At 43.1% G+C, this 25,689-nt stretch overlaps 1 protein-coding gene across 1 annotated transcript in view; it reads right to left on the reverse strand.

The window, feature by feature from the left end:
- Positions 1-25,689, reverse strand: part of LOC132396939 (vigilin-like) — a 192,630-nt gene that overhangs the window by 91,282 nt on the left and 75,659 nt on the right. The window contains exons 5-7 of the mRNA XM_059975068.1: positions 16,325-16,540; positions 5,502-5,708; positions 2,419-2,634 (exon numbers count right to left, since the gene is read on the reverse strand). Coding sequence (XP_059831051.1) covers positions 2,419-2,634; positions 5,502-5,708; positions 16,325-16,540 — 639 coding nt within the window. The remainder of the gene's footprint in view (positions 1-2,418; positions 2,635-5,501; positions 5,709-16,324; positions 16,541-25,689) is intronic.

Here is a 25,689-nt window from a genome sequence, read left to right on the forward strand (position 1 = left end):
AAAAATTCACTCAGGCTCGTAAGGTATGACGTGCCTCTGAAAAAGCCATGCTGACTATTCCTAATCATACTATACCTCTCCAATTGTTCATAAATCCTGCCTCTCAGGATCTTCTCCATCAATTTACCAACCACTGAAGTAAGACTTACTGGTCTATAACTTCCTGGGATATCCCTACTCCCTTTCTTGAATAAGGGAACAACATCTGCAACTCTCCAATCTTCCAGAACCTCTCCTGTCCTCATTGGTGATGCAAAGATCATCACCAGAGGCTCAGCAATCTCCTCCTTCACTTCCCACAGTGGCCTAGGGTACATCCCATCCGGTCCCGGTGACTTATCCAACTTGATGCTTTCCAACAGTTCCAGCACATCCTCTTTCTTAATATCTGCATGCTCAAAGTTTTCTGTCCACTGCAAGTCATCCCTACAATTGCCAAGATCCTTTTCCGTAGTGAATACTGAAGCAAAGTATTCATTAAGTACTTCTGCTATTTCCTCTGGTTCCATACACACTTTTCCATTGCACACTTGATTGGTCCTATTCTCTCACGTCTTATCCTCTTGCTCTTGACATACTTGTAGAATGCCTTGGGGTTTTCCTTAATCCTGTCCACCAAGGCCTTCTCATGGCCCCTTCTAGCTCTCCTAATTACATTCTTAAGCTCCTTCCTGCTAGCTTTATAATCTTCCAGATTCATATTATTATCTAGTGTTTTGAACCTTTCGTAAGCTCTTCTTTTCTTGACTAGATTTACACCAGTCTTTGTGCACCAAAGATCTTGTGCACTACCATTCTTTCCATGTCTCACTGGAACGTACCTATGCAGAACCCCTCGCAAATATCCCCTGAACATTTGCCACATTTCTTCGGTACGTTTCCCTGAGAACATCTGTTTCCAATTTATGCTTCCAAGTTCCTGCCTGATAGATCCCCTTATTCCAATTAAACGTTTCCCCAACTTGTCTGTTCCTATCCTCCTCCAATGCTATCTATGATAAAGGAGATAGAATTGTGATCACTATCTCCAAAATGCTCTCTCACTGAGAGACCTGACACCTGACCAGGTTCATTTCCCAATACCAGATCAAGTTCAGCCTCTCCTCTTGTAGGAAACCCAAAGCCACACACACACACAAAATGTTGGAGGAACCCAGCAGGTCAGGAAGCATCTATTGAGGGGATTAACAGTCAACATTTTGGGCTGTGTTACTCGGGTTACATTACATTGCACTTCCATGTGCAGCTGCAAAGAAAGTAAAGCAGCAGTTCTACTTCCTTAGCAGATGCAGAGACTGGCATGACATCTAAAACTCTGACAAGCATCCATAGATGTGCAGTGGACAGTAAATTGACTGGCTGCATCACGGCCTGGTATGGAAACCCCGAGGGCTTTGAACAGAAAATCCTACAAAAGGTCATGGATTCAGTTTGGTATGACACAGGTAAAGCCCTCCAAACCATTGAGCACATCTACATGAAGTGCTGTCGTAAGAAAGCAACATCCATCATCAGAGACACCCACCACTCAGGCTGTGCTCTCTTCTCACTGCTGCTTCTCTGGTAAAAGGCACAATGTGTTGTCTCACCAATGCCCTGCACAACTGCAGTAATATGGGACAACAAAGATTTTGAGCTACTGAGCATGAAAATCATCATGAAATTTCCCTATTACACACCACTTTTTGAAATTGCTTATAATTGTTATTTCAATTCATAATTCAAATCAGAATAACTGATGCCAAGACTAAGGAAGGCAGTTTTTGTTGGTCCACAAATCAAACAGGTCATCAATGACAGGCAACTTGAAGAAGTTCTAGTGGGATCAGAGCAGGCATACAAAGATGTTGCTGAAAAAATTCTGGGAACTACAGAGCACCAAACTACATGCAGTTGGTTGACAACATGCTTCAAGCATACAGAAGCATAAAGTGTGACATGTCACTAAAGATTCATTGTCTGCATTCCCATTTACAGTTCTTCCCCGCAAATCTTGGCACTGTCAGTTACAAGTACGGTGAAAGGTTTCACCAGGACATTGCGGTCATGGAGAAACTGTATCAGGCAACTGGAATCCATCAATACTGGCTGATTATTGTTGGACACTTAAGCATGAAGCCTCAGACACTGAGTACAAATGAAATATTTATGTAATTAAATGCATTATATTCAATAAAAGTTAACTTCTTGTCTCTTCAAATTCCTACATGATACAAGTCGTCTGAAATTATTTTTGTGTTCAGCTTCAAGTGGTCTAATAATCAAAATAAAATTCTGAGGAAGTAACACTTTTGGAAAACATTTGTTAACATAGCAAACCTATGAAATTGCAATTGAAGTGTTGAGGAATCTGAGTGGTGTGTTGAGGTGCGGTATAAATGTAAGGCTTTCGTTGTGATGCAAGGATGCAGGACTAACCTTCTCCTCGTAGATCTTTCTGATGCGGATCCCCGCCTGGGCCACGGGCTCTTTCTCACCGGTGATGAAGATCTCATCCTTATTGATGCTAGGCGGCGGGATATTAATGCGAGCACCAGTCTCCTGCATGATCTCCTGGACCAGCTTGTTGTAGGCACCAGCAATGAAGGGATGGAAGACTTTCTCGAGATTTATTCTCTCCACGGCCCGCTTGTCCTAGGATCAGGGCCAGAACACTTCCGTTTATCTGAGGACAGCCTCTGCACCACTCCCTTCCCAGCCCCTCCAAAACATTCTCCATAAACACAATAGAATAGTTCGGTTAAAGGTGGATAATGAGTGGTTGGGTAAACGCCATTAGTTACTGTCAGATGTGCATACTACATATTGGCAATAAATTCAGTGTATGACTTCATCTTCCTCCTCGACCCATTTCCCTTCCCCTCACCTGGCTTCACCCATCACCTTCTACCTTTCATACTCCTTCCCCATGCCCCACCTTCTTATTCTGACTTCTTCCCACTCCCTTTCCAATCCTGATGAAGGACCTCAGCACAAAATGTCAATTTCCATACATGCAACCTGACCTGCTGAGTTCCCCGGCCATTTTGGATGACACGTTTTCACATAGTCAAGGAAAAGAACAACACAGAAACAGGCCCTTCAGCCCATTTATTCCACACATAACTATTTAAACTGCCTATGCCCATCAACCTGCATTGGGTCCATATCCCTCCATACTTCTACCATGCATATATCTATCCAAACTTCTCTTTAACATTGAAATCGGGCTCACATGCACCACTTGCGCTGGAATCTTGTAAAGAAGACCCTCTGAGTAAAGAAGTTCACCCTAATTTTCACCTTAAACTTTTCATCTTTTACCCTTAACCCATGACCTCTGGTTGCAGTTCCACACAAACTCAGTGGAAAAAGCTTGTCTATATTAATCCTACCTATATCCCTCAAAATTCTGTATACCTCTATCAAATCTCCTCTTAACCTTCTACATTCCAAAGAAAAAAAGTCCTAGCCTATTCAAGCTTTCCTTATAACTCAGGTCCACCAGACCTTTCAACATCTTTGTAAAGTTTCTCTGTATTCTTTCAACCTTATTAACCTCTTTCCTGTAGTTGGGTGACCAAAACTGCATACAATACTCTAAATTAGGCCTCACCAATGTCTTATACAACTTCAACATAACATCCCATCTCCTATACTCAATACTTTTCGTCTGTTAAATAGACTTTTCAGAGCCATTTTATACTATTGCTTCTATGAGAAAATTCTATAAGGACAAACACTTGCAAATCAACTCTCACCAAACTTCAGTGGATGAATCCTAGCCAGAAATACCAGCCAGAGAGGCATCAGAGAGCCACAAAGCAGCCTCTGGACCACCAGGTCCATGCCACTCATCAAATACTGAGGACTCTGTCGGCTTGGGTTGACCATGGATGCTGTGTCCTAGCTGTCTAGATAGAATGGCCAGAGCAGTACAATATGGACAGCAAGTTGTTGCTCCACGCGTCTGATGAACCCAAAGGAATGGCAGGGACTGATACAGTTTGGCCACCAGCAGCACTCCAGGAGCTGAACTAAACACAGGACTGCCTTTGGAACTCTGACTCTGGATTTTTGCCTCAGTTTTTAATCCCGAAGCCTTCCCCATGATTGGCAATAGCCGCCAGGCAGCAGAAGTTTGAGATGAGAGTTTTCCTTCTCCTAGATGAGCTGCCAAGCATGGCTAATGAGCCTCATCTGCCCGAAACGACTGATTTCAAGGCCTTCTTCAAATACCCATCTACATTTATCCCAATTGCCAACTCTTAGTTTACAGCCTTCTGTGCCTTGATTCTAGTGCTTGCCTGGGTAATTTTTTAATACTGGGAGAGCACTTGCCTTCATTAGCCCCTAAGTTAGTGCTGTTTTTAAACACTCACACAAACAGCATCTTTGTCCTGACTCATCATGCCGCTGAAAGAGACTTCCTGAGGTAATCCCATTTGCCTGGATTTTTGCTACACTTCTCTAAACCTTTCCTATCAGTCAACCGGTCTAAATGTCTTAAACATTGTAATCGCACCTGCCTCTACTAGTTCCTCTGACACCTCATTCTATATACCCATCATTCTGAGAAACTTCCCTCGCAGGTCCCCTTTGAATCTTTCCACTCTCACCTAAAACCTATGCCCATTTCTTTTTAGACTCCCCTGCACTGGGGGAAAAATACTGTGACAATCCATTTTCAGCCTTCTCCATTTCTGTGTTTACTTTAGTAAAATTTTCATCCCTGAAATAACCTTGTGAATCTTTCTGCACCCTTTCCAGCTTAATCCCATCCTCTTTGTCGAATGGCAGCCAGACTGTGCACAATATCCCAGGTACGGTCTTGCTTATATCTTGTACGGCTGTAACATGAAATCCTAGCTCTTGTGCTCAAGGAAAGAGTGCAACTACTTGCTTATATTCATCATGTTCAGCTGAGGCTTTCTAAGACACTGGTGAGGCCTCACTTGGAGCATTGTGAGCAGTTTTCGGCCCCTTATCTAAGAAAGGATGTGCTGATTTTGAAGAGGGTTCAGAGGAGGTTCACAAAAATTATTCCAGGAATGAAAGGGTACCATATGAGGTGCGTCTGATGGCTCTGGGTATGTACTCTTTCAAATTTAGAAGAATGGTGGAGGGTTGCGGTTTAAAGGCTTCGAATGTTAAAAGGCTTTGATAGAGTAGCTGTGGAGAGGACAGTTCCTATGATGGGGAGACAAAGACCAGAGAACGCAGGCTCACTGAACCTGTTTTGGTTACTATCCTAGGGATTTGTTGAGTATGCCTGCAGGAAAATGAATCTCAGGGTTGTATATGGTGACATATATGTACTTTGATTATAAAATTTAATTTGACCAATCTTTTCCTGGTGCTTATATGGAGGAAACTCCTCCCCCCTTCCCATTCTATAATGGATGCCAAAAGGATAGTGTATCAGTACCTTAGGAGAATAGCAGCGACAGTTCAGTCCATGAAGAAGTACAGAAAGTGTCAGAACAGACATGAAATATAGTAATCCAACAGGAAATGTGTACCTGCTCTGCAGAGATAAGCAGAATCTCGTGCCGAGACTTCTCAATACCCTCCTTCGTTCCTGTGATCTTGATTTGGTTGCTGGGGTCGTCCGGCCGAGGGATGTTGATTTTGGTCGCTGTCTTCAGTTCTAGCTCCTGCAGCTTTTCGCCGTTCTTGCCGATGACAAACCGATGGTGTTCTTTTGGTATGATAACAGTAGCTGAAGCCTGAAGAGATACAAGACAGCAGTGATGTAGCGGGCAGTGGCTAAATCCTCTGGTCAGAAGACTGTGCTGGTGCAGAAACATTATTTCACTTGCTTTCCACTGAGACATTGGTACTGATAAGATAGCAATTCTAATGGGAAACCCATCTACCAGCTACAGATACATTGCCTGAACTACAGTGCACAGCTCACATCACCCTCGTTTAAGGAAATGTATCTTACGGTAGAGTGTACTGACATATAAACACTTTGATAACACTGGACAACAAACATTTTGCTTCCTGAATACCTTTAGGAGTAGCTTATGGAGCTGGGGCTGCTAAACATGAAATTTCCATATCGTACACATTTTTTTTGTAATTGCCTATATTTCTTATTTCAATTTATAATTCAAGTCAATTAAAATGTTGCCCAATGTAAAATGAAGTTTTCCATCTTGTGCAGGCATGCCTAGGTATGCTTGGGCAGGTTAGTTTCTAGAAAGGCTATATCACGCACACACTGTTTATGCATGATGTTTACATGTATATCGGTTTGCCAACACATTGATGCATATGCCCTAAGTGCATAGCATATTGTGTGTACAGTCTGCCCTCCTTATCCGTGGATCCTGCATGCGCGAATTCAACCAACCGCGAATTGTGAAAACCCGGAAGTGCTCTTCCAGCACTTGTTGTTCGAGCATGTACAGACTTTTTTTGTTATAATTCCCTAAACAATGCAGTATAACAACCACTTTACATAGCATTTACATTGTATTAGGTATTGTAAGTAATCTAGAGATGATTTAAAGTATACGGGAGGATGTACGTAGGTTACCGTGGCTTGGGATTGAAAAAAAATCAGAAGTTCTCTTACTAAGTAAGTCGGAACAGGTACATCCGGTATTATTTAGCGTCAGTTAGTCAAACGTTTGTCTTAGTATATAGTATATATTTTACCTTTCTACACATATAAAACAATTAAGAACATATGTTTCAGCACCAGGCTCCGGAAGATCCTGAGTTCGATCTAGTAACAGACCACTTTCAAGTGCACTCTCCACCATGCTGGGTTGATGTGGAGGATCAAAAGCCCAAAACTCCAAAACCTAATAATTAAACCACTGTGTTGCTTAGTAATAATTGTAGCATTCATTGGGGCAGGGCCTTTCTCACTTTATCCTTTAAAGTTGTTCCGATCGTTCTTTTCCACTGTCTTGATAGCACCAAGTTCCAAGTTGTTACGAGCACAACCAGCTGCAAGATGGGCCTACCTCTCTTTGATAGCAAGTCCCGTCATTATTAGAGATGAGACCAACTACAGTTGAGTCATGTACAGACTATAGAATTTTCACGGATTTGTCTTCTGGTTACAATTGAATAATCAAATCCCAAGGTTACTGATATAATGAGAAATTCAACGTAAAACCCTTTCCAGAAGAGACTGCTTTTTCACAGTTAATACTGTACAACAGCTTTAAAGTTGTAGAGGATTGTGCCAATAATGTGAGCTGTTAAATATGTCAATTCTTTGGAGGGTTTTTATTGTATAGAACTAACTGTGGTTTCAGTTTGTTTCACACTAAATTTTCTATAGATTAAAAACTAATTGATCTTAACTTGGCTCCATTGTAATTATGTAATCTTATACTTAAAAATGGGATATTTTAGCAGGTGCAAAGGAAATTATACTTAGTTTTTCTAATGTTTTTACGAATATTCAGTACATGGCCAAACAAAATCTGGAAAAAAATCATTCCGATTGTTGACCGACGTAGCCTAACGTTTTTCCAATGACCGATGGCGATTCACCTCTTTCTGATCACTTTATTACTTCCACTTTATCTTCAATCGTGATCGTGACTACTTTCGTGAACATAAACACTGCGGATTCAGATCTCTGCTGCCGGGTCCTAATGTTCATCGCACTGAGACAGGTTAAATAAGGTCTGGGGTTCCGCTGAGTCCTAAGTTCCACCACATTGAGAGTGGTTGAATAAGGGATTTGAGTATCTGCAAGGGGTCCCGGAACCAATCCCCCGCAGATAAAGAGGGCAGACTGTACTCATTATAATGAAGTATTTTCAGAACTATTTGTAATATCAAAATGTCTCAACAATGTTGTAAATAGCCAGGATACTTTCTGTTATATTTGTAGCAAATATCTGCTTAAATGTCAAAGACAGAGCAGGACTCCTCTCATTTAAAACACCTATGTGCTCTATTTTGGGTGTAAAATTGGTGACCAAGACAAAGCCTAGGCTCCTTAAATTTGTTGCAAGCCTATTTAGACTTCTTCCCTGCAAATCTTGGTGTTGTCAGTGACGAGCATAGCAAAAGCTTTCACCAGGACATGGAGAAACCGTATCAGGGCAACTGGAATCCATCAATGCTGGCGATTATTGTTGGACACTTAAGCAAGAAGCCTCAGACACTGAGTACAAAAGTAAATCATTAACAAAACATTTTTAGCTTAGTTGGAATATTGCAAAGCGTCAGCACCATTATGCAATTAAATGCATTGTATTCAATAGAAGTCAACTTCTTGTTCCTCTAAACTGCGAAGTGCTACAAGTTGTCCGATACTATATGTGATGAAGCACTCTCATAGCTAAAAAAAAATCTGAGCAAGTAACATTTTCCAAAAAAATCGTTGTCCAGACCAATAAATTTACTTTGACCTTTGAAACCTCTTACCTCCCAGATGCTCACAATTGCTCTAAATGATTAGGAAGAGAGAAGTGAATTCTACACTAAGTTTGTAAACATTACAGAGCCGGGTGGGAGTGTGAGCTGTGAGGTGGATGCAGAGAAGCTCCAGTGTGGCTTATTTATTTGTTTAGAGATCAGGCACAGAACAGGCCCTTCCAGCCCAACGAGTTGTGCCGCCCAGCAAATCACCTGTTTAACCCTAGCCTAATCACAGGATACCTCTCAAAGTCCACCTCGACGTTTTTGTCGTGAGAGGTGGAAATGGGTAAGCCCAGACAACAGGGCTCTGGTGAAGCTGTAAAGGCCAATTCCCTGTACATGGATACACTGGAAACATCGATGAACTCCAACCATACCATCAACTCTGGACGATGGAGACGCGAGGTCATTAACAGCCAATGCTCCATCGAAGCTAAAGGCCCCAAGAAGAAGAATCACGGGACAATTTACAATGATCAATGACAAATTAATTGGGAGGAAAACCAAGTCTTCATGGAGAGAATGTGCAAACCCTTTACAGAGAGCACTGGAATTGTACTCCAACCTCTGATGCTCCAAGCTGGAATACCGTCTCATTAACCAGCTGCAAAATACAGTGGATAAACATGAGGTTTATCTACTTCAGAAATTTGCTTGATGACACTTTATCTGAAAGGTGTTAGATTGGAACTGGGATGTTGTTGGACACCAGTAAGTAAATAAACTCCAAGTTCAGCAGACAGTTCAAAAGGCAGATGGATGGTCCCCTTCACAGCAAGGAGTCCTGAAGATAGGAGCAGAGGTTGCTGCAGTCATACTGGAGCTTGGTGGGACCACATCTTCAGAACTGTGTGCTGTTTTGGTTTCCTTATCCAAGGAAGCATGTTCTTTAAAACAGAAGTTGACAGGTTCTTGATTAGTAAGGGTTATGGGGAGCAGGCAGGAGAATGGGGATGAGAGGGATAATAAATCACCCAAGATGGAATGGCGGAGCAGACTCAATGGGCCGAACATCTTTCTGCTCCTATCACAAACGTGAGAAATTGTCCTGTGTTTAAGCTTGGATTAAATTGGGGGATTGCTGGCATCTCTGTTTTAAATGGACACTCCTCTATCCTGAGGCTGAGGATAGACTCCCCCACCATGGGAAACATCTTTTCCACATCTACTCTGTCTTGGCCTTTCAACATTCCAAAGGTTTCAATGAGATTCCCCCTCATCCTTCTAAACTCCAGCAAGTACAGACCTAGAGCTATCAAATGTTCCTCATATGATAATCCTGGAATCAACCTTGTGAACCTCCTCTGAACCAAAGCTGCTGACAATATTCAAGATGAGGCCTCACTAGTGCCTTATAAAGCTCTAGCATCACATCACATCCCTCTTGAAATGAATGCTAACATTGTATTTGCCTTCCTCACCACTGACACTGCCTGCAAGTTAACCCTTAGGTTGTTCTGCACATGGACTCCCAAGTCCCTTTTCATCCCAGATTTTTGAATTTTCTCCCTGTTTAGAAAATAGTCTGCACATTTATTTCTACTGCCAAAGTGCATGACCATGTATTTACTAACACTGAATTTCATTTGCCTCTTTCTTGCCCATTCTACTAATCTGTCTAAGTCCTTCTGCAGCCTACATGTTTCCTCAACATTACCTGCCCCTCCATGAATGAATGACAGAAAAACATCAGAACCCCAAAGCCCCCTCTCCACCCTCCCCCCTAACTGCTTCAACAAAAGCATCAGCCCTCCCCCCACCATGCAAGGGACATCAAATCCCCCAAAGAGACCATAATCTAGAGTCCATCAAAAACCACTGTTCATCCCAACACTTCAACATGCCAACAAGGGTGGGAGGTATCATTCTTGCTGCAGAGAGAGGGAAGACCAGTGGCTCATGTATCAATGTTAGATGACTGAAGGTATCTCAAAGGAGGGAGAATTTTTTTTTCCAAAACATTGGGAAATTGAGGACCGTAAGGAGATGTCTCAGGAGTTGAGGGCTTGAGCACATCAGCTACAATCATATTGAATGTTGGGGAAGATTTGTGGGACTGAGAGCTCTTATATTTAGTTCTCTTTTACTCCTTTTACAGCCAAGTGCACCCAGTTGGGATTTAAATTCTAAACGTTTACAACCTGCAGTTGTATAAGAAGCATAGAAAACCACAGCTCTTCAGACCATGCTGAACCATTAAACCTGCATAGCCCCATTGACCTGTACCAAGACCATAGACTTCCATATCCCTCCGATCTCTGTACCAATCCAAACTTCTCTTGAAATTTGAAAACAAAATCGCATCCACCACTTTGCACTGGCAGCTCATTCCACACTCTCACTACTCTCTGAGTGAAGAAATTACCCTTTGCGTTCCCCTTAAATGACTCACCTTTCACCCTTAACACTCCAGTTGTAGTCTGACCCCTCGGTGGAAAAAGACTACTTATAGGTATGACAGCAGTTGGTGTATTGTGTGTGGTTGTGGTTGCTCAGCTACAAGGATCTCATAAAGCTAGAAAGTGCAGAAAAGGTTCAGTGCATCTTGCCAGAATCAAACTAGGGTTATTTTCCCAGGCACTCCTCAGTGAGTGACTTTATAAAGGGACACAAAGTCACGAAAGTTCTCGGTCTTCTCCCCAGATAGGGGACTCCAAAACCAGAGGGCATAGAGTGACAGGACTCTAAGGGGGCAAGTTTTCCCCACACAGAGGTGAGATTTCAGGACGATCGGGCAATTTGGCACTTTGCTGTCCCCAAGAGTGTTTCATGAGGTTTCGCCCAAAGTGTGCAGCATAGTGGCCAAGAAGCCAGGAGACAGGGTGTGAGCCCGTGATCGATTCCATCTCTCGCCGATTAAAGTACCCAGGAAGATTGAAATCATTGAAATGAGTGTGAAGAGCGAGATGACTGCTCCTGAGGGAAGATCCTTGCATTTGAGTGATCTCTCTCTCTCTCTCTCTCCCTCGATGCTGTTGGTGCAAGGTTTAATTGATGTGGACTGTAGCTTTACACTCTAATTCAGGATTGTGATACGTTCTGGTCACTCCTTTTTGTTTCTTTCTGGACAATTTTTCCAATTGGGGTGGCCTGCAGATAATGAACACAGAACTGTAATGAATTGAAATAATGTCTTTTGATTTTGAGTCCTATACTCTGCGTTTCTGCTAATTACGTTTGTTGCTGTTTGCGCATGGGGTGGGGGGGGTTGATGATTGATGTTTTTCTTTGAACGGGTTAGTTCCATGGTTCTTCGTGACTGTCTGTGGGGAAGACGAATTTCAGGGTTGTATGCCGTATACATACTTCGATAATAGATGTACTTTGAGGATTCAGATTCATTTATTTATCACGTATGCATCGAAACACACAGTGAAATGTGTTAACAACAACACACACAAAATGCTGGTGGAACACAGCAGGTCAGGCAGCATCTATAGGGAGAAGCGCTGTCGATGTTTCAGGACGAGACTCTTAACAAACCAACACAACCTGAGGATATGCTGGGGCAGCCCACAAGTGTCACCTCAAATTCTGGCACCAACGTAGCACACCCCTAATGCTCAAAATTCAAAGTAAACTTATTATCAAAGTGCATATATACCACCATATCACTGAACAACACAGAATGCAACAACACAGAACACAACTAACAAAGCAACAGCAATCAAGAGCTGTTCTTCCCTCCCACCCACTCACACACACAGACTGTCCCCCAGCCCCAGAAGATATTTTATTTTACTGAGATACTCCAGCTCTTTGAGCCACACCACCCAGCAATCCCCCAATTTAATCCAAGCTTAAACACAGGACAATTTTCAATGACCAAATGGTAGGTCTTTGGGAGGAAACTGGAGCCACATAGTCGGGGAAGAACGGACAGTCCTTACAAGCTGCTGTGGGATTTGAACCTGGGTCCACTGGTACTGCAAAGCATTGTGCTAACCTGATATGTGCCGCCTGATATTTCCAACCCAGGAATATGTGGAATGAGCTGCCAGAATGAGCTACAAGTACAACATTTGAAAGACATTGGATGGGAAAGGTTTAGGGTAGTTGTCACCAACCTTTTTAAGCCCAAGATCCCCTACCTTGGCCATAGTCAAAGGTGAGATCGACCCCCAGATCGTTTAGTTACACGCATGTGCACTGGGGTAGAAGAGACCAGAAGTAAAACCCCGGAACCCAGAAGCAGAAATAATGTATATAACACCAGGGGTACACACCCTTTTTTTGCACCGCGGACCAGTTTAATATTGACAATATTCTTGCCAACCGGCCGGCGGTGGGTGGGGGAGGTGTTAAACTCGACTGGAATATAGCGATACTTGAAGCAGGTTCCTTATGTCCAGTCTGTTCCGCGATGTAGTTTAGCGGTTCTTGGCACTTAGCTTCTGTCCTGCTTGCCTACGTTTTTTCCGCTCAAAAAACTCAGCAGGTTTGTCTTTAAGTGCAGGGTGCTTGGACCCAGGGTACTGAAGCAGTTTTGAGAGCTTAATTGCCTCATTAGACAGCCTCTGCCCGCCCGCCGTCAGGTGCCCTGGCCAGGTGTGGCTGGTTGTGGGTGGAGTGAGAGGACAAGGTCAGGGCCGAAGGTCCCCGTGCCGGAGCCGCGGCGGTTCCAGTCTGGAGAGAGCTACCGAGCGAGGAGTGTGACAGGGCACCCCCCCCCCCGCCCCCATAGGGTCTATTGGCCGACAAAAGTTTATTTCAGTAGATCGCAGTGCAGTAGCTGCTCTGATACTTATGGAACCCTGAGCCCGAATTAGATCGTCTGCGAATATTTTAACACCAGGTTCCCCACAAACATTCAGTGTGGTGAACAGGTTTAGAGGCGGCGCCCATCTGTCCGCGCTCCGGGCCGGTAGAAATGGCACTTCCCGCTGGCCGCGCTCTAGGCCAGAAGCATCGGCGGTTCTTGCCGGCCACCCGAGGCGAACCAGTGATTCCTGGCGCGAGGGTATCACCGCATTTAGGTGACTGATGACCTCGTGTGCATTCAAGTTCAACAGTGGGCAAGACAGGGAATGAGGAAAGGTGTAGCTGACTCATTTTGTTTCCTCGCGGCCCAGTGGTTGGGGACCACTGCATTACACTGTGTAAACACAAAGTACACTTCAGATGCTGTGGTCAAATCAACACATACAAACAAGCTGGATGAACTCAGCAGTCAGCAGGTTGACAGCTCCTTTCAACGGATGCTGTCCGACCTGCTGAGTTCATCCAGCTTGTTTGTACGTGTTGAATTACACCCTGTAGTGCGGGGAGCTACACACACGCACACTGGGCAGAAAGAACGGAACTAAAACCCCACAACCCGGAAACAATCTCTCAACAGTATTTGTGTATTTATTTTTGATTTTTTTTCGGGATCTACTGGGGAAGTCTCAAAGATCGACCAGTCGATCGCGATCGACGGGTTGGCGACCACTAGTGTAGAGGGATATGGGCCAAATGCAGGCAAACAGGATGAGCTCAGGTAAGCACCTCGGTTGGCATGGATGAGTCGGGCTGAAGGGCCTGTTTCTGCACTGTGTAACTCTATGACACTCTCAATTTTACTTCTTGATGTACTTATTGACATACAGTGCAGATTAGTCCCTCTGCCGTCTGGTGTTTTGTTATCTCCAGGAAGCAAACCCTCCCCCCCCCCCAATATTTTTTCTGTTTTGTGGATGCTGCGAAGAGTAAGAATATCAGGTTGTATACTGAATACATTTCCTGAAGTTAAATTGAACCAATAAAGCATTAACCTACCAAATGGCAGGTCTTTAGACTGTGGGAGGAAACCACAGCACCCGGAGGAAATCCAGTCGGTTACGGGGAGAACATACAAACTTAATACCAGCAGTGACTTGAACCCCGGTTGGCGGCACTAAAGCATTGTGCTAACCACTACACTACCGTGCTGCCCCAAATGTTGAATGTTGACACCGAGGGGATAAAAATTACTTCAGCAGAGACTTATGAAGGAGATTATTTATTTATTTGTGCATGAGCGATAATCCTGTGTAGATAGCTGGGAGGGGAATCAGAATGGAATAACAGGCATGTGAATAGCAGTGAGCCCAGCTGACACACAAGGATTGATGTCAGCTTCATCCTAATGACTGACTGTTGCTGAAACCTATTTATCTTCGCTGGCTGCCTCATGTTCCAACCCACTGGCTTGCACTTGCCAATAATCACAATTAATAATATTCTTCTCCTGAGATGGTAATGGGAATTAATAGCAAGGATCAGTTGTCAGATAAGACACTCAAGTGATATTACTGCAGGAAACAAGTGAGTTAGTGAACGGGTTTAAAGGTATGTCAGAGGTAGTGGAGTTTTTAGTCAATCTGAACAGGAATAGGTTACTAACACAATACAAGAAATACTGCATCATACACAAAACACTGGAGGAACTTAGCAGATCTATGGAAATGAATAATCAGTTGATGTTTCGGGCCAAGACCCTTCTTCAGGACAGGAAAGGAAGGAGGAAGACGCCAGAATAAAAAGGCGGGGTAGGGGAAGGAGGATAGCTAGAAGGTGATAGGTGAACCCAGGTGAATGGGAAAGGTAAAGGGCTAGAGAGGAACATATTGATGCAGGTACTAAAAAGGCAACACAGTAGGAGTTTGAAGAAATTTGGTATGTTAGCAAATACACTCAAAAACTTCTATAGTTGTACCGTGGAAAACACTCTGACAAGCTGGATCATTGCCTGGTATGGAGGGGCTACTGCACAGGACCAACTGAAGCTACAGAGGGTTGTAAATTTAGTCAGCTCCATCTTATACAAAGTACTCAGGACATCTTCAGGAGTGGTGTCTCAGAAAGGCAGTGTCCATTATTGAGGACTTCCAGCATCCAGGACATGACCTTTTCTCACTGTTACCATCAGGTAGAAGGTACAGAAGACTGAAGGCACACACTCAGCGATTCAGTAACTGCTTCTTCCCCTCTGCCATCTGATTCCTAAATGGACATTGAACCCTTGAACACTACCTGACTTTTTAATATATATTATTTGTTTTTTGCATGATTTTTAATCAATTCAATATACGCAAACTGTAGTTGATTATTTATTTATTATTACTTTATTTTTACTTTTTATTATTTTTTCTTCTTCTATATTATGTATTGCATTGAACTGCTGCTGCTAAGTTAACAAATTTCACAACACATGCTGCTGACAGTAAACCCAATTCTGATTCTTTCTTGAATTACTTTGCGTAATTTACGTGTATTTTTGTGAATGTTATGTTACTGATGCTGTGTGACATTACTGGAAGGAAGTTTATCATTGCGTTTGGTGTGCTTGTGCATGTGACAATAAACTTGCCTTTGACTTTGACAGAGTGGGAGGGATCTTTGCATTGCTCAGGGAAATGCAACGATTGGAGATGTTGGAACCCACTTTTTTTTTTAAATAATACTTTTTTTAGATAAGATTTCAATTTTTTAACAAACGTAAGTTTCACATGAGTTTGTGGTGGTTTATTACCATTTACTAGCAGAAAACAGTATAGTAGTTAATGGTTTATCACCTTCCTCATTTTTCATTGGCTAAATAGCCTGAAACCCATTTTGTGCTGAGACCCTTCATCAGGACTGGAAAGGAAGAGGGCACAAGCCATGGGATATAATTGCTTTAATTATGTACCCTATTAACTAGTTTATTTCTATCCAAGGAATTTTCCTTAACTGTAAAATTGATGGCTTTTCAGAGGCACCATCTTTTTTCTTCACATTCTTTCCCATTAATTTCCTCTTAGCATTGTTTCTCAGCTCTTTATTTAGTTGGCTTAGTATTTGTATGTTTATTTCTGCATTAAAATAAACGATCATTAGAATTAGAATTAAGATTACAGAATCAGGAAAATAAACAAAGATCAGAGATCACCAATAAAATGTGAGCTTCTTCTTCATGGACATCTGGTAGCAACTTTCAACTGACCTGGGTCTGAAGCCGAGCCACAATTTCCTTCCGTGCTTTCATGACAGAGTCAAGTTTGCCAGTCACCATGATGGAGAGGCCCTGATCCTTGGCTAACGAAAGCTCAATGTGGGCTCCTGTTTTCTGCATGATGTCCAGGCACACCTTCGCCTCTTCACCTTCGCCAAACTGACTGTTGTCTTTGTACCTGCGCTCCTCCAGAGGGACGTGAAATACCTAGGCAGAGAAGAGACAATAAGGCAGAAATGTTAGGTTGTAGATGCTGGAACTCAAAGCAACAATAATCTGCTGGGGGCACTCATCTGGTCAAGTAACATCCATGGGAAGAATGGAATTGTCGGTGGTGCACATTGAAACCCTGAGTCAAGACTGAGGTCGGTCAGATGCTGCTCGAGTAAGTTCCTCCAAAGTCATGAAACACATGTAATACCTGATTTACCTATTGTCCTGGCTGGGGACAATGAGCTAAAGTGAGAGGAAGAGAGTTAGAAGTTTTCTAAGGGGAGGTGGGGATTTATTTTCAACAAGACAGTGGCTAAAATCTGGGACTGACTGCCAGAGGAGATGACAGAGGTAGAGACTCACACAACTTCTTAAGATCCACTAGAATCAGTAAAGAAGACTGCAGATCAAATATGGGTACATAGAATTAACATGGAAAGGTACAAAGATGAGTATAGACACAGCAAACCCAAGGACCCTTCACTGAGCTTGATGACTCTGCATAGTTATGCTAGGTGACCACTTTATTAGGCACTCCAGTACATCTGGAGTATACTGGCCTTCATAACACGGGGAGTTGAGTGTAGGAGCAAAGAAGTCCTTCTGCAGTTGTACAGGGCCCTGGTGAGACCACACCTGGAGTATTGTGTTCAGTTTTTGTCTCCAAATTTGAAGAAGGACATTCTTGCTATTGAGGAAGTGCAGCGTAGGCTTACAAGGTTGATTCCCGGGATGGTGGGACTGTCATATGTTGAACGATTGGAGCGACTGGGCTTGTATACACTGGAATTTAGAAGGATGAGAGGGGATCTGATTGAAACATATAAGATTATTAAGGAATTGGACACGCTAGAGGCAGGAAACATGTTCCCGATGTTGGGGGAGTCCAGAACCAGAGGCCACAGTTTAAGAATAAGTGGTAGGCCATTTAGAATGGAGTTCAGGAAAAACTTTTTTACCCAGCGAATTGTGGATCTATGGAATGCTCTGCCTCAGAAGACGGTGGAGGCCAATTCTCTGGATGCCTTCAAGAAAGAGTTAGATAGAGCTCTTAAAGACAGCGGAGTCAAGAGATATGGGGAGAAGGCAGGAACGGGATACTGATTGTGGATGATCAGTCATGATCACATTGAATGGCGGTGCTGGCTAGAAGGGCCAAATGGCCTACTCCTGCACCTATAGTCTATTGTCTATTTGTTCATTAATGGCAATATCTACTCATGTGGCAGAAGCTCAATGCAGACATGGTTCAGAGGTTCAGTTGTTGGGTTTAGATCAAACATCAGAATGGAGAATAAATGTATTCTAAATGACATTGACCGTGGAATGATTGATGGTGCCAGATGGGGTGCTTTGAGTATCTCAGGAACTGCTTATCTCCCGGGATTTTCCATCTCCAGACTTTACACAGAATGGCATGAAAACAAAAAGTATCGACTGGAAGGCAGTTCTGTGGGTGAAATCACCTTATTAATGAGGAGAACAGCCAGACTGTTTCAGGCTGAAAAGAAGGCAGAAGTAATTCAAATAACCACATGTGCAGGAATGCATCTCTGAATGCACAACATGTCGAACCATCAAGTGGATGGGTTGCAGCAACATTAAGACCATACTGGGTTTCAGTTCTGCATATTACTAAATTTGTTCATTCACTATGTGTTGTGTCTTATGATGTAGGTGATCATGGTCTTTTCTCGACCACAATTGTTCTTGGATTGTTCTCACTGAACTAAATAAAATTACAGGGCTCAGTGACATTTTAGCTATGTTACTTATCTGGAATAGATTGAGGAAGTGGAGCAGCTGGTGGCTTGGTTCGCAAAGAACAACCTAAGCCTGAAGGTGGAGAGGACAAAGTTTGCAGACTTCCAGAAGGCGCAGACAAACCATCCCCCTCGGTAAATACGTGGCTTCTCTGTAGAGAGAGTTAAGTGCACCAAGATCCTGGGAGTTCACATCGTGGATGACCTCACCTGGTCCCTTTATATCATCTCCCTGGACAAGAAGGCACAGCAAGTGCTTCCACTTCCTAAGACGGCTGAGGCAAGCAAGCCTCCCCTCCCCAATTTAACTGCATTTTACAGGAGCACCATTGAGAGTGTCTTGACAAGTTGCATCTTCATCTGGTATGTGAACTGTCAAGCATCGGACTGGCAGTCCTTACAAAGGAAGGTGAGAACAGCTGAGAGGATCATAGGGGTCTCCCTACCATCCAACAGGGACATTTATCAGGAATGCTGAGTACACAGAGCCTTTCTTCTTATCAAGGATGCCACCCATCCATCTAGTATCCTCTTTGACTTTTTACCATCAGGCAGGAGATTACAATGCATAAAAACAAGAATGGTCAGGATGAGAAACAGGTTCTTCCCCCAGGCCATTAGGCTTCTGAACATCCAGTCGCATCGTATTCGAAGTGCCTTTGGTTAATTTGTTCCATACTTCACAATATTTAACATTAATGCACTTTAGTTTGTTATTTACATGTGATTCATCTGTAGATTTTATCCTCACCTTCATATTATTGTGTGTTATGTGTACTTCTGTGCTTTACTCCCTGGTCTGAAGAACTGTTGTTTTGATTCTATATACATTATATGGTTATATACATTACATACCTGTATATAGTTAAATGACAATAAACTTGTCTTGACTTGGAAGCCAGAAACTGGGACCACAGAATGAGACACAAGTGATCAAATTCTACCATGATGCAGGGGAAGTTAAATTTATGATTGAATAAATCTGGAATTAACAGAAGCATGCAACCAAATTGTCATAAAATCAATCCAACTCATTGGTTCTTCAGGGAAGGAAATTTCCCATTTTTATCAAGCTTAGCCAAACTACAGCCCTAAAACAGCTAATATTGTTCACTATTTTCAGAAGTCCTTTAACAAGGTGCCGAACATGAGGCTGCTTAGGAAGATAAGAGCCCATGGAATTACAGGGAAGTTATTAGCATGGGTGGAGCATTGGCTGATCGGCAGAAAACAGAGAGTGGGAATAAAGAGATCCTATTCTGGTTGGCTGCTGGTTACCAATGAAGTTCCACTGGTGTTGGGACTGCTGCTTTTTATGATGTATATCAATGATTTGGACTATGGGGTTAATGGATTTGTGGCTAAATTTGCCAATGATACAAAGATTGGTGAAGGAGCAGGTAGTGTTGAGGAAACAGAGACCCTGCACAGAGACTTAGATAGCTTTGGGGAATGGGCAAAAAGTGGCAAATGAAATACAATGATGGAAAGTGTATGATGTTTAGTGGAAGAAATAAACAGGCAGACTATTATTTAGATGGGGAGAGAATTCAAAATGCAGAGATGCAAAGGGACTTGGGAGTCCTTGTGCAAGATACCCTTAAGATTAACTTCCAGGTTGAGTCGGTGGTGAAGAAGGTGAGTGCAATGTTGGCATTTATTTCTAGAGGTATTGAATATAAGAGCACGGATGTGATGTTGAGGCTCTGTAAGGCACTTGTAAGACCACACTTGGAGTACTGGGTGCAGTTTTGGGCTCCTTATTTTAGAAAGGATTACTGACATTGGAGAGGGTTCAGAGAAGATTCACGAGAATGATTCTAGGAATGAAAGGGTTACTGTATGAGGAACATCTGGCAGCTCTTGGGCTGTATTCCTGAGTTCAGGAGAACGAGGAGGGATCTCATAGAAACATTCCGAATGTTAAAAGGCCTGAACAGATTAGATATGGCAAAGTTATTTCCCATGGTAGGGGAGTCTAGGACAAAACAGCACAACTTCAGGATTAAAAGACGTCCATTTTTAACAGAGATGCAGAGAAATTACTTTAGTCAGAGGGTGGTAAATCTGTGGAATTTGTTGCCATGAGCGGCTCTGGAGGCAGAGATAGATAGATTCTTGATTAGCCATAGCATCAAAGGTGGTGAGAAGGCAGGGGAGTGGAGATGACTGGAAGAATTGGATCAGCAGAGCAGACTTGATGGGCTGAATGGCCAACTTCTGCTCCTATATCTTATGGTCTATGAGCAATCTTCCCAATCAGAAAATAGAGCATAGAACTGTACAGCACAGGAACACAATGTTGTGATGAACGAGTTAAAAGGCAAATCAAAAACCCCAAACACTAATCCCTCCTACCTACACAATGTCCATATCCCACCATCTTCCTCACATCCATGTGCCTATCTAAATATCTCTTAAAAGAGAGATGCCTCTGCCACCATACCAGGCAGCACATTCCAGGCATTTACCACTTGCTCCTCACAGCCCCTTTGAACCCGCCTCCTCTCACCTTCAATGCATGCCCTCTGGTATTAGACATTTCTCCCCGGGGAAACAGATATTCTCTGCCTACTCTATCTAAGCCTATCATAATCTTGTAAACCTCTAACAGATCTCCCCCCAGCCTCTACTGCTTCAAAGTAAACAACCAAAGTTTGTCCAGCCTCTCATGACAGCACATGCCCTCTAAACCAGGCAGCGTCCTGGTAAACCTCTTCTGCACCCTCTCCAAAACCTCAACATCCTATTGTGGGATGACCAGAACTGTATCAATACTCCAGGTGTGGCCTAACCAGAGTTTTATAAAGTTGTAAGATAACCTCCTGACTTTTGAACTCAATGCCTCGACTAATAAAAGCAAGCATTCCATAAGGCTTCTTACCCACCCTAGCGAACTGTGTAGCCACTTACAAGGAGCTATGAACTTGGAACTCAAAATCTCTCTGCTCAGCAACATTTAAGGATTTTGCCCTTATCAGTGTACTGTCTTCTTGCATCTGCCCTACCGAGGTGTATCACTCACATTTAACTAGGTTAAATTCCATCTGCCATTTATCTGGCAATTTGTGACAATTCATAAACACTGTCACCTTTAGCCTCGTCTGCAGCCCATAAACAAATAAAATCCATGGGGAAAGTGGGCTCAAACAGTTCTGCAGAGAGCAACACAGCAGAGAGCAGGCTCTTTGCTCCAACTCAACAAAGATGTCTATATTGAGGTTACTTGAAAATAAACAGAAACTGCTGAGAGAATGAGTACGGGAAACAACACTGTATGACATGCTTCCAAATGACCTAGTACCAAGTCGAAAAAGGTACATACAATCCTTCATTACGAAACCAGCAAAGACGAACAATCTTAGAGCGATATTAGAAATTAGCATAACAACCCTATCAACTAAACCAAACTAACTAGGACAAAGCATGAATACTTGACTATACTCATTTGCTTGTAACCCATAATAAACATGCAACAGAAAATATGATACAAAAAGAAAGTAGATACACAGCTGCTACAGTCTACTTGAGTTACTTCCGTTTTCCTGTGCTTTGGCCCATAGACCTCCAAAAACTTTCTATCAATGTACTTATCCAAGTATTTTAACTGTGGGGATTTTTCCCACCGGACTACCTCTTCCGATGACAACTCACTCCATGTACCCACCATCGTCTACGTGGAAAAACTTCCCCTTCAGATCCTTGGTTGCGGCAGTTAGCACAACGCTCTATAGCAAAGGTAATATAGCAAAGCCAATTCCCACCGCTACCTTTAAGGAGTTTGTTCGTTCTCCCTATGACAGTGTGGGTTTCCTCCAGTTGCCCTGGTTTCCTCCTACATTCCAAAGACTTACTGGTTGGTAGGTTAATTAGTCACTGTAAGTTCTCCCATGATTTGGCTAGGGTTAAATCTGGGGATTGCTGGGTGGCATGGCTTGATTGGCCAGTAAGGCCTACTTTGCGCGCATCTCAATAAATATATAATAAATTTTAAACCTTTCCCCTCTTAACTAAACCCTGTATCTTCTAATCATAAAAGCTGCATAAGATTGTAAGCTCAGCCAGCTCCATCATAAACACTAGCCTCCCCAGCACTGAGGACCTCTTCAAAAGGCGACGTATCAAAAAAGGGTGGCAGCCAACATTAAGGAGCTTCACTACCCAGGACATTTCCTTTCCTCGTTGCTACCATCAGGAAGGAGGTACAGGACCCTGAAGAAGCACACTTAATAAGTCAAGAACACCTTTCCTTCCACCATTAGATTTCTGAACAGACAATGAACTAACCCCTGAACATTAACTCACTATTTTTATTCTCTTTATGCACTGCTTATTTAATTTGGGTGGTGGAGTGGACATACATCTCTACCAAAGAAGGAAAAACAAAACAAGCTTTTATTAATACAACATGATTAAATTAGAATTATTAATCCTCATTAATAGAAAGGACTTCCATCATGTGGGTCATGCTCTCTTTTTCTTGCATCTGTCGGGCAGGCAGTGGGTACAGAAGCCTGAAGTCAAATGCCATCAGGTTGTGACAGGTTGGGCAGCATCTGTGAGGGAAACTCCTTACTTGTGATCTAACTTAGACTGGCAAACCAGTAAACCTCTTAGCTCTCATTGGAAATGATTAAAACTAAAGCAACATCAACTTTTTAATTTCAACAGAAAGAGAATGCAGATTAGAGAAAGGTTGCATCCAACACTATTCAGGGAATCAAGTAAAGTCAAGAGAGGAAATTTCAGCCATTAGAAATGGAGGAAAAATGAAAAAAAAACTCTTGGAGCTTTATACACACGAAGCGCTGGAGGAACTCAGCAGGTCAGGCAGCAACTACGGAGAAGAATAAACAGTTGAGGTTTCGGGCCAAGACCCTTCATCAGGACAGGAAAGGAAGGGAGAAGAAACCAGAATAAGGTGGTGGGTGGAGAGGAAGCTAGCAGGTGATTAGTGACACCAGGGGGAAGGTGGGAAGGTGTGTGGGGGAAGAAGCGAAAGGCTGGGAGGAGATTGGTGAAGCACTGAAGAAAGAGGAATCTGATAGGAGTGTGGACCATGGGAGAAAGGGAAGTAGGAGAGGCACCAGGGGGAGGTGATAGGCTGGTGAGGATAAGAGAAAGAGAAACAATGGGAGCCAGAGCAGGCAATGGAAGAAGAGGGAAGGGGAAAGAGGAAAAATTACCAGAAGTCAGAGAAATTGAACCTTTGTACCAGGGAGCACAGTGAGCTATTCTGCTACTGAGGAGAATGGAAAACTCACTTTTGCTTACTCCTTCCTCATTACTGTTATCACCCAGACTACTCTTGCATCACTAACAGAGCTGAATTTGTACAATAAACAGATCTTACTGCTCATAAGTGGATTGTTTATGAGAATCCTGCCAATTCTGTAACAGCAGAAACCAGATGTAGTGTCTGTCAGTATCTATTGCGAGATGATTAACCTGTTTTTCTCCCCTGCAGCAACTCACAATTTCCAAACAGCTGTAGCTCTGAACTGAGGCGACTACAACAATAGCTGCTCACATCATGCTAGGGTCTTTATTGGCAAATTCGCTATGAATCCAGGGACAACAAGGGACAGCTTAGTCTCTCCTTAAGGTCCGTAAGATTAGCTAACTTTGGCTCCTTGAATTAGAGCTGTTCTTACACTCAGTGGCCACTTTATTAAGTGAAAATATCTAATCAGCCAAACATGTGGCAGCAACTCGGTGCTTAAAAACATGCAGACATAGTGAAGACGTTCAGTTGTTGTTCAGACCAAACATCTGAATGGGGAAGAAATGTGGACTCAGTGACTTTGACTGTGGAATGATTGTAAATGCCAGATGAGGTGGTTAGAGTATTAATTTATTTACTTATTACTGAGATAATAAATTCAGGGTGGAACAAAGTTAAGATGGTACTAAACGGCAACTCCTTTGCTTGCATCTTCAGAAACAACTTTATTCTAACTTTGATAACTCTTTTTTTTCTTCTTGTCAGGTGTGCTGGGTTCTTCTGAAGACCCTGACCTAGAGTTACACACTGAGTTTGGTTCTTTGCAGGAATGGGACCCGCTCTCAGGGCCTCACGACCGGCTGCTTTTTGGTATCCCAAGAATGTGGCCTGGAAAACGAGCATGGAACACTGGGAGCAGAATGTTAGCTGCCGGGGGTTGTGTGCCCGAAGAGTTGTGCCTTTCTGGTGCCAACTCTCCAGGCGCAGAGTTCAGAAAAAGCGATGCAACAGATTTCTAACATCATATGGAGAGGTATAATACGATTAGGAATAGTCAGCATGGCTTTGTCAAAGGCAGGTTGTGCCTTATGAGCCTGATTGAATTTTTTTTGAGGATGTGTCTAAACACATTGATGAAGGAAGAGCATTAGATGTAGCGTATATGGATTTCAGCAAGGCATTTGACAAGGTACCCCATGCAAGGCTTATTGAGAAAGTAAGGGGAGAGAGAGAGGGAGAGAGAGAGAGAGAGAGAGAGAGAGAGAGAGAGAGACACACACACACACACACACACACACACACACACACACACACACACACGATGGCATGTTGAATTATCAGGTGAACGAGTAGTTTTGGGGTACTGCAAGTCTGTGTCTTTGCTGATGCTTTGCTATATGCTTGAGTGCTCGGTGGAGGGTGCCGATGCTTTTCTGCTGGTGGGGGGTGGGAGGGGATGGTCGCCTTGCTGCTGCTTGTGTGTGGGAGGGGGAGTTGGGGTTCTAACTGTCATTCATTCTTTGGGGCACTCCTCTGTTTTTGTAGATGTTTGCGAAGAAAACGAATTTCAGGGTATATATTATATACATTCCTCTGATATTAAATGCACCTATTGAGGTACAGCATGGAATAAGCTTTTTGAGCCACACCACCCAGCAATTCCTAACCTAATCATGGGACAAGTTACAACATCCAATTACCCTACAAACTGGTATGCCCTTGGACTGTGGGCAGAAACCAGAGCACCTGGAGGACACCCACGCGATCACATGAAGAACATTCAAACTCCTTACAGGCAACAGCAGGAATTGAACCTGGGCTGTCTGTACTGTACAGTGTTGTGCCAACCACTATGCTGACTTGCCACCCTCAGTATCTCTGAAACTGCTGATCTGCTGGGATTTTTGCTAGATTGTCGCTAGAGTTTACAGAGAATGGTACAAGAAACAAAAAAACTGTGAGTGAAAATGTCTTGTTAATGAGAGATGTCAGAGAATGACCAGTCTGGTTCAAACTGACAGGAAGGTGACGGTAATTCCAATAACCATGCGTTGCTACAGGGGTGTGCATCTCTGAATGCACATGTTGAACTTTGCAGTGGATGGGCTACAGCAGCAGAAGACCACACTGGGATACACTCCTGCCCCTAATAGTGG

This window comes from Hypanus sabinus, chromosome 7, assembly GCF_030144855.1.
Source record: "Hypanus sabinus isolate sHypSab1 chromosome 7, sHypSab1.hap1, whole genome shotgun sequence".
In the NCBI taxonomy this organism is placed as follows: Eukaryota; Metazoa; Chordata; class Chondrichthyes; order Myliobatiformes; family Dasyatidae; genus Hypanus; species Hypanus sabinus.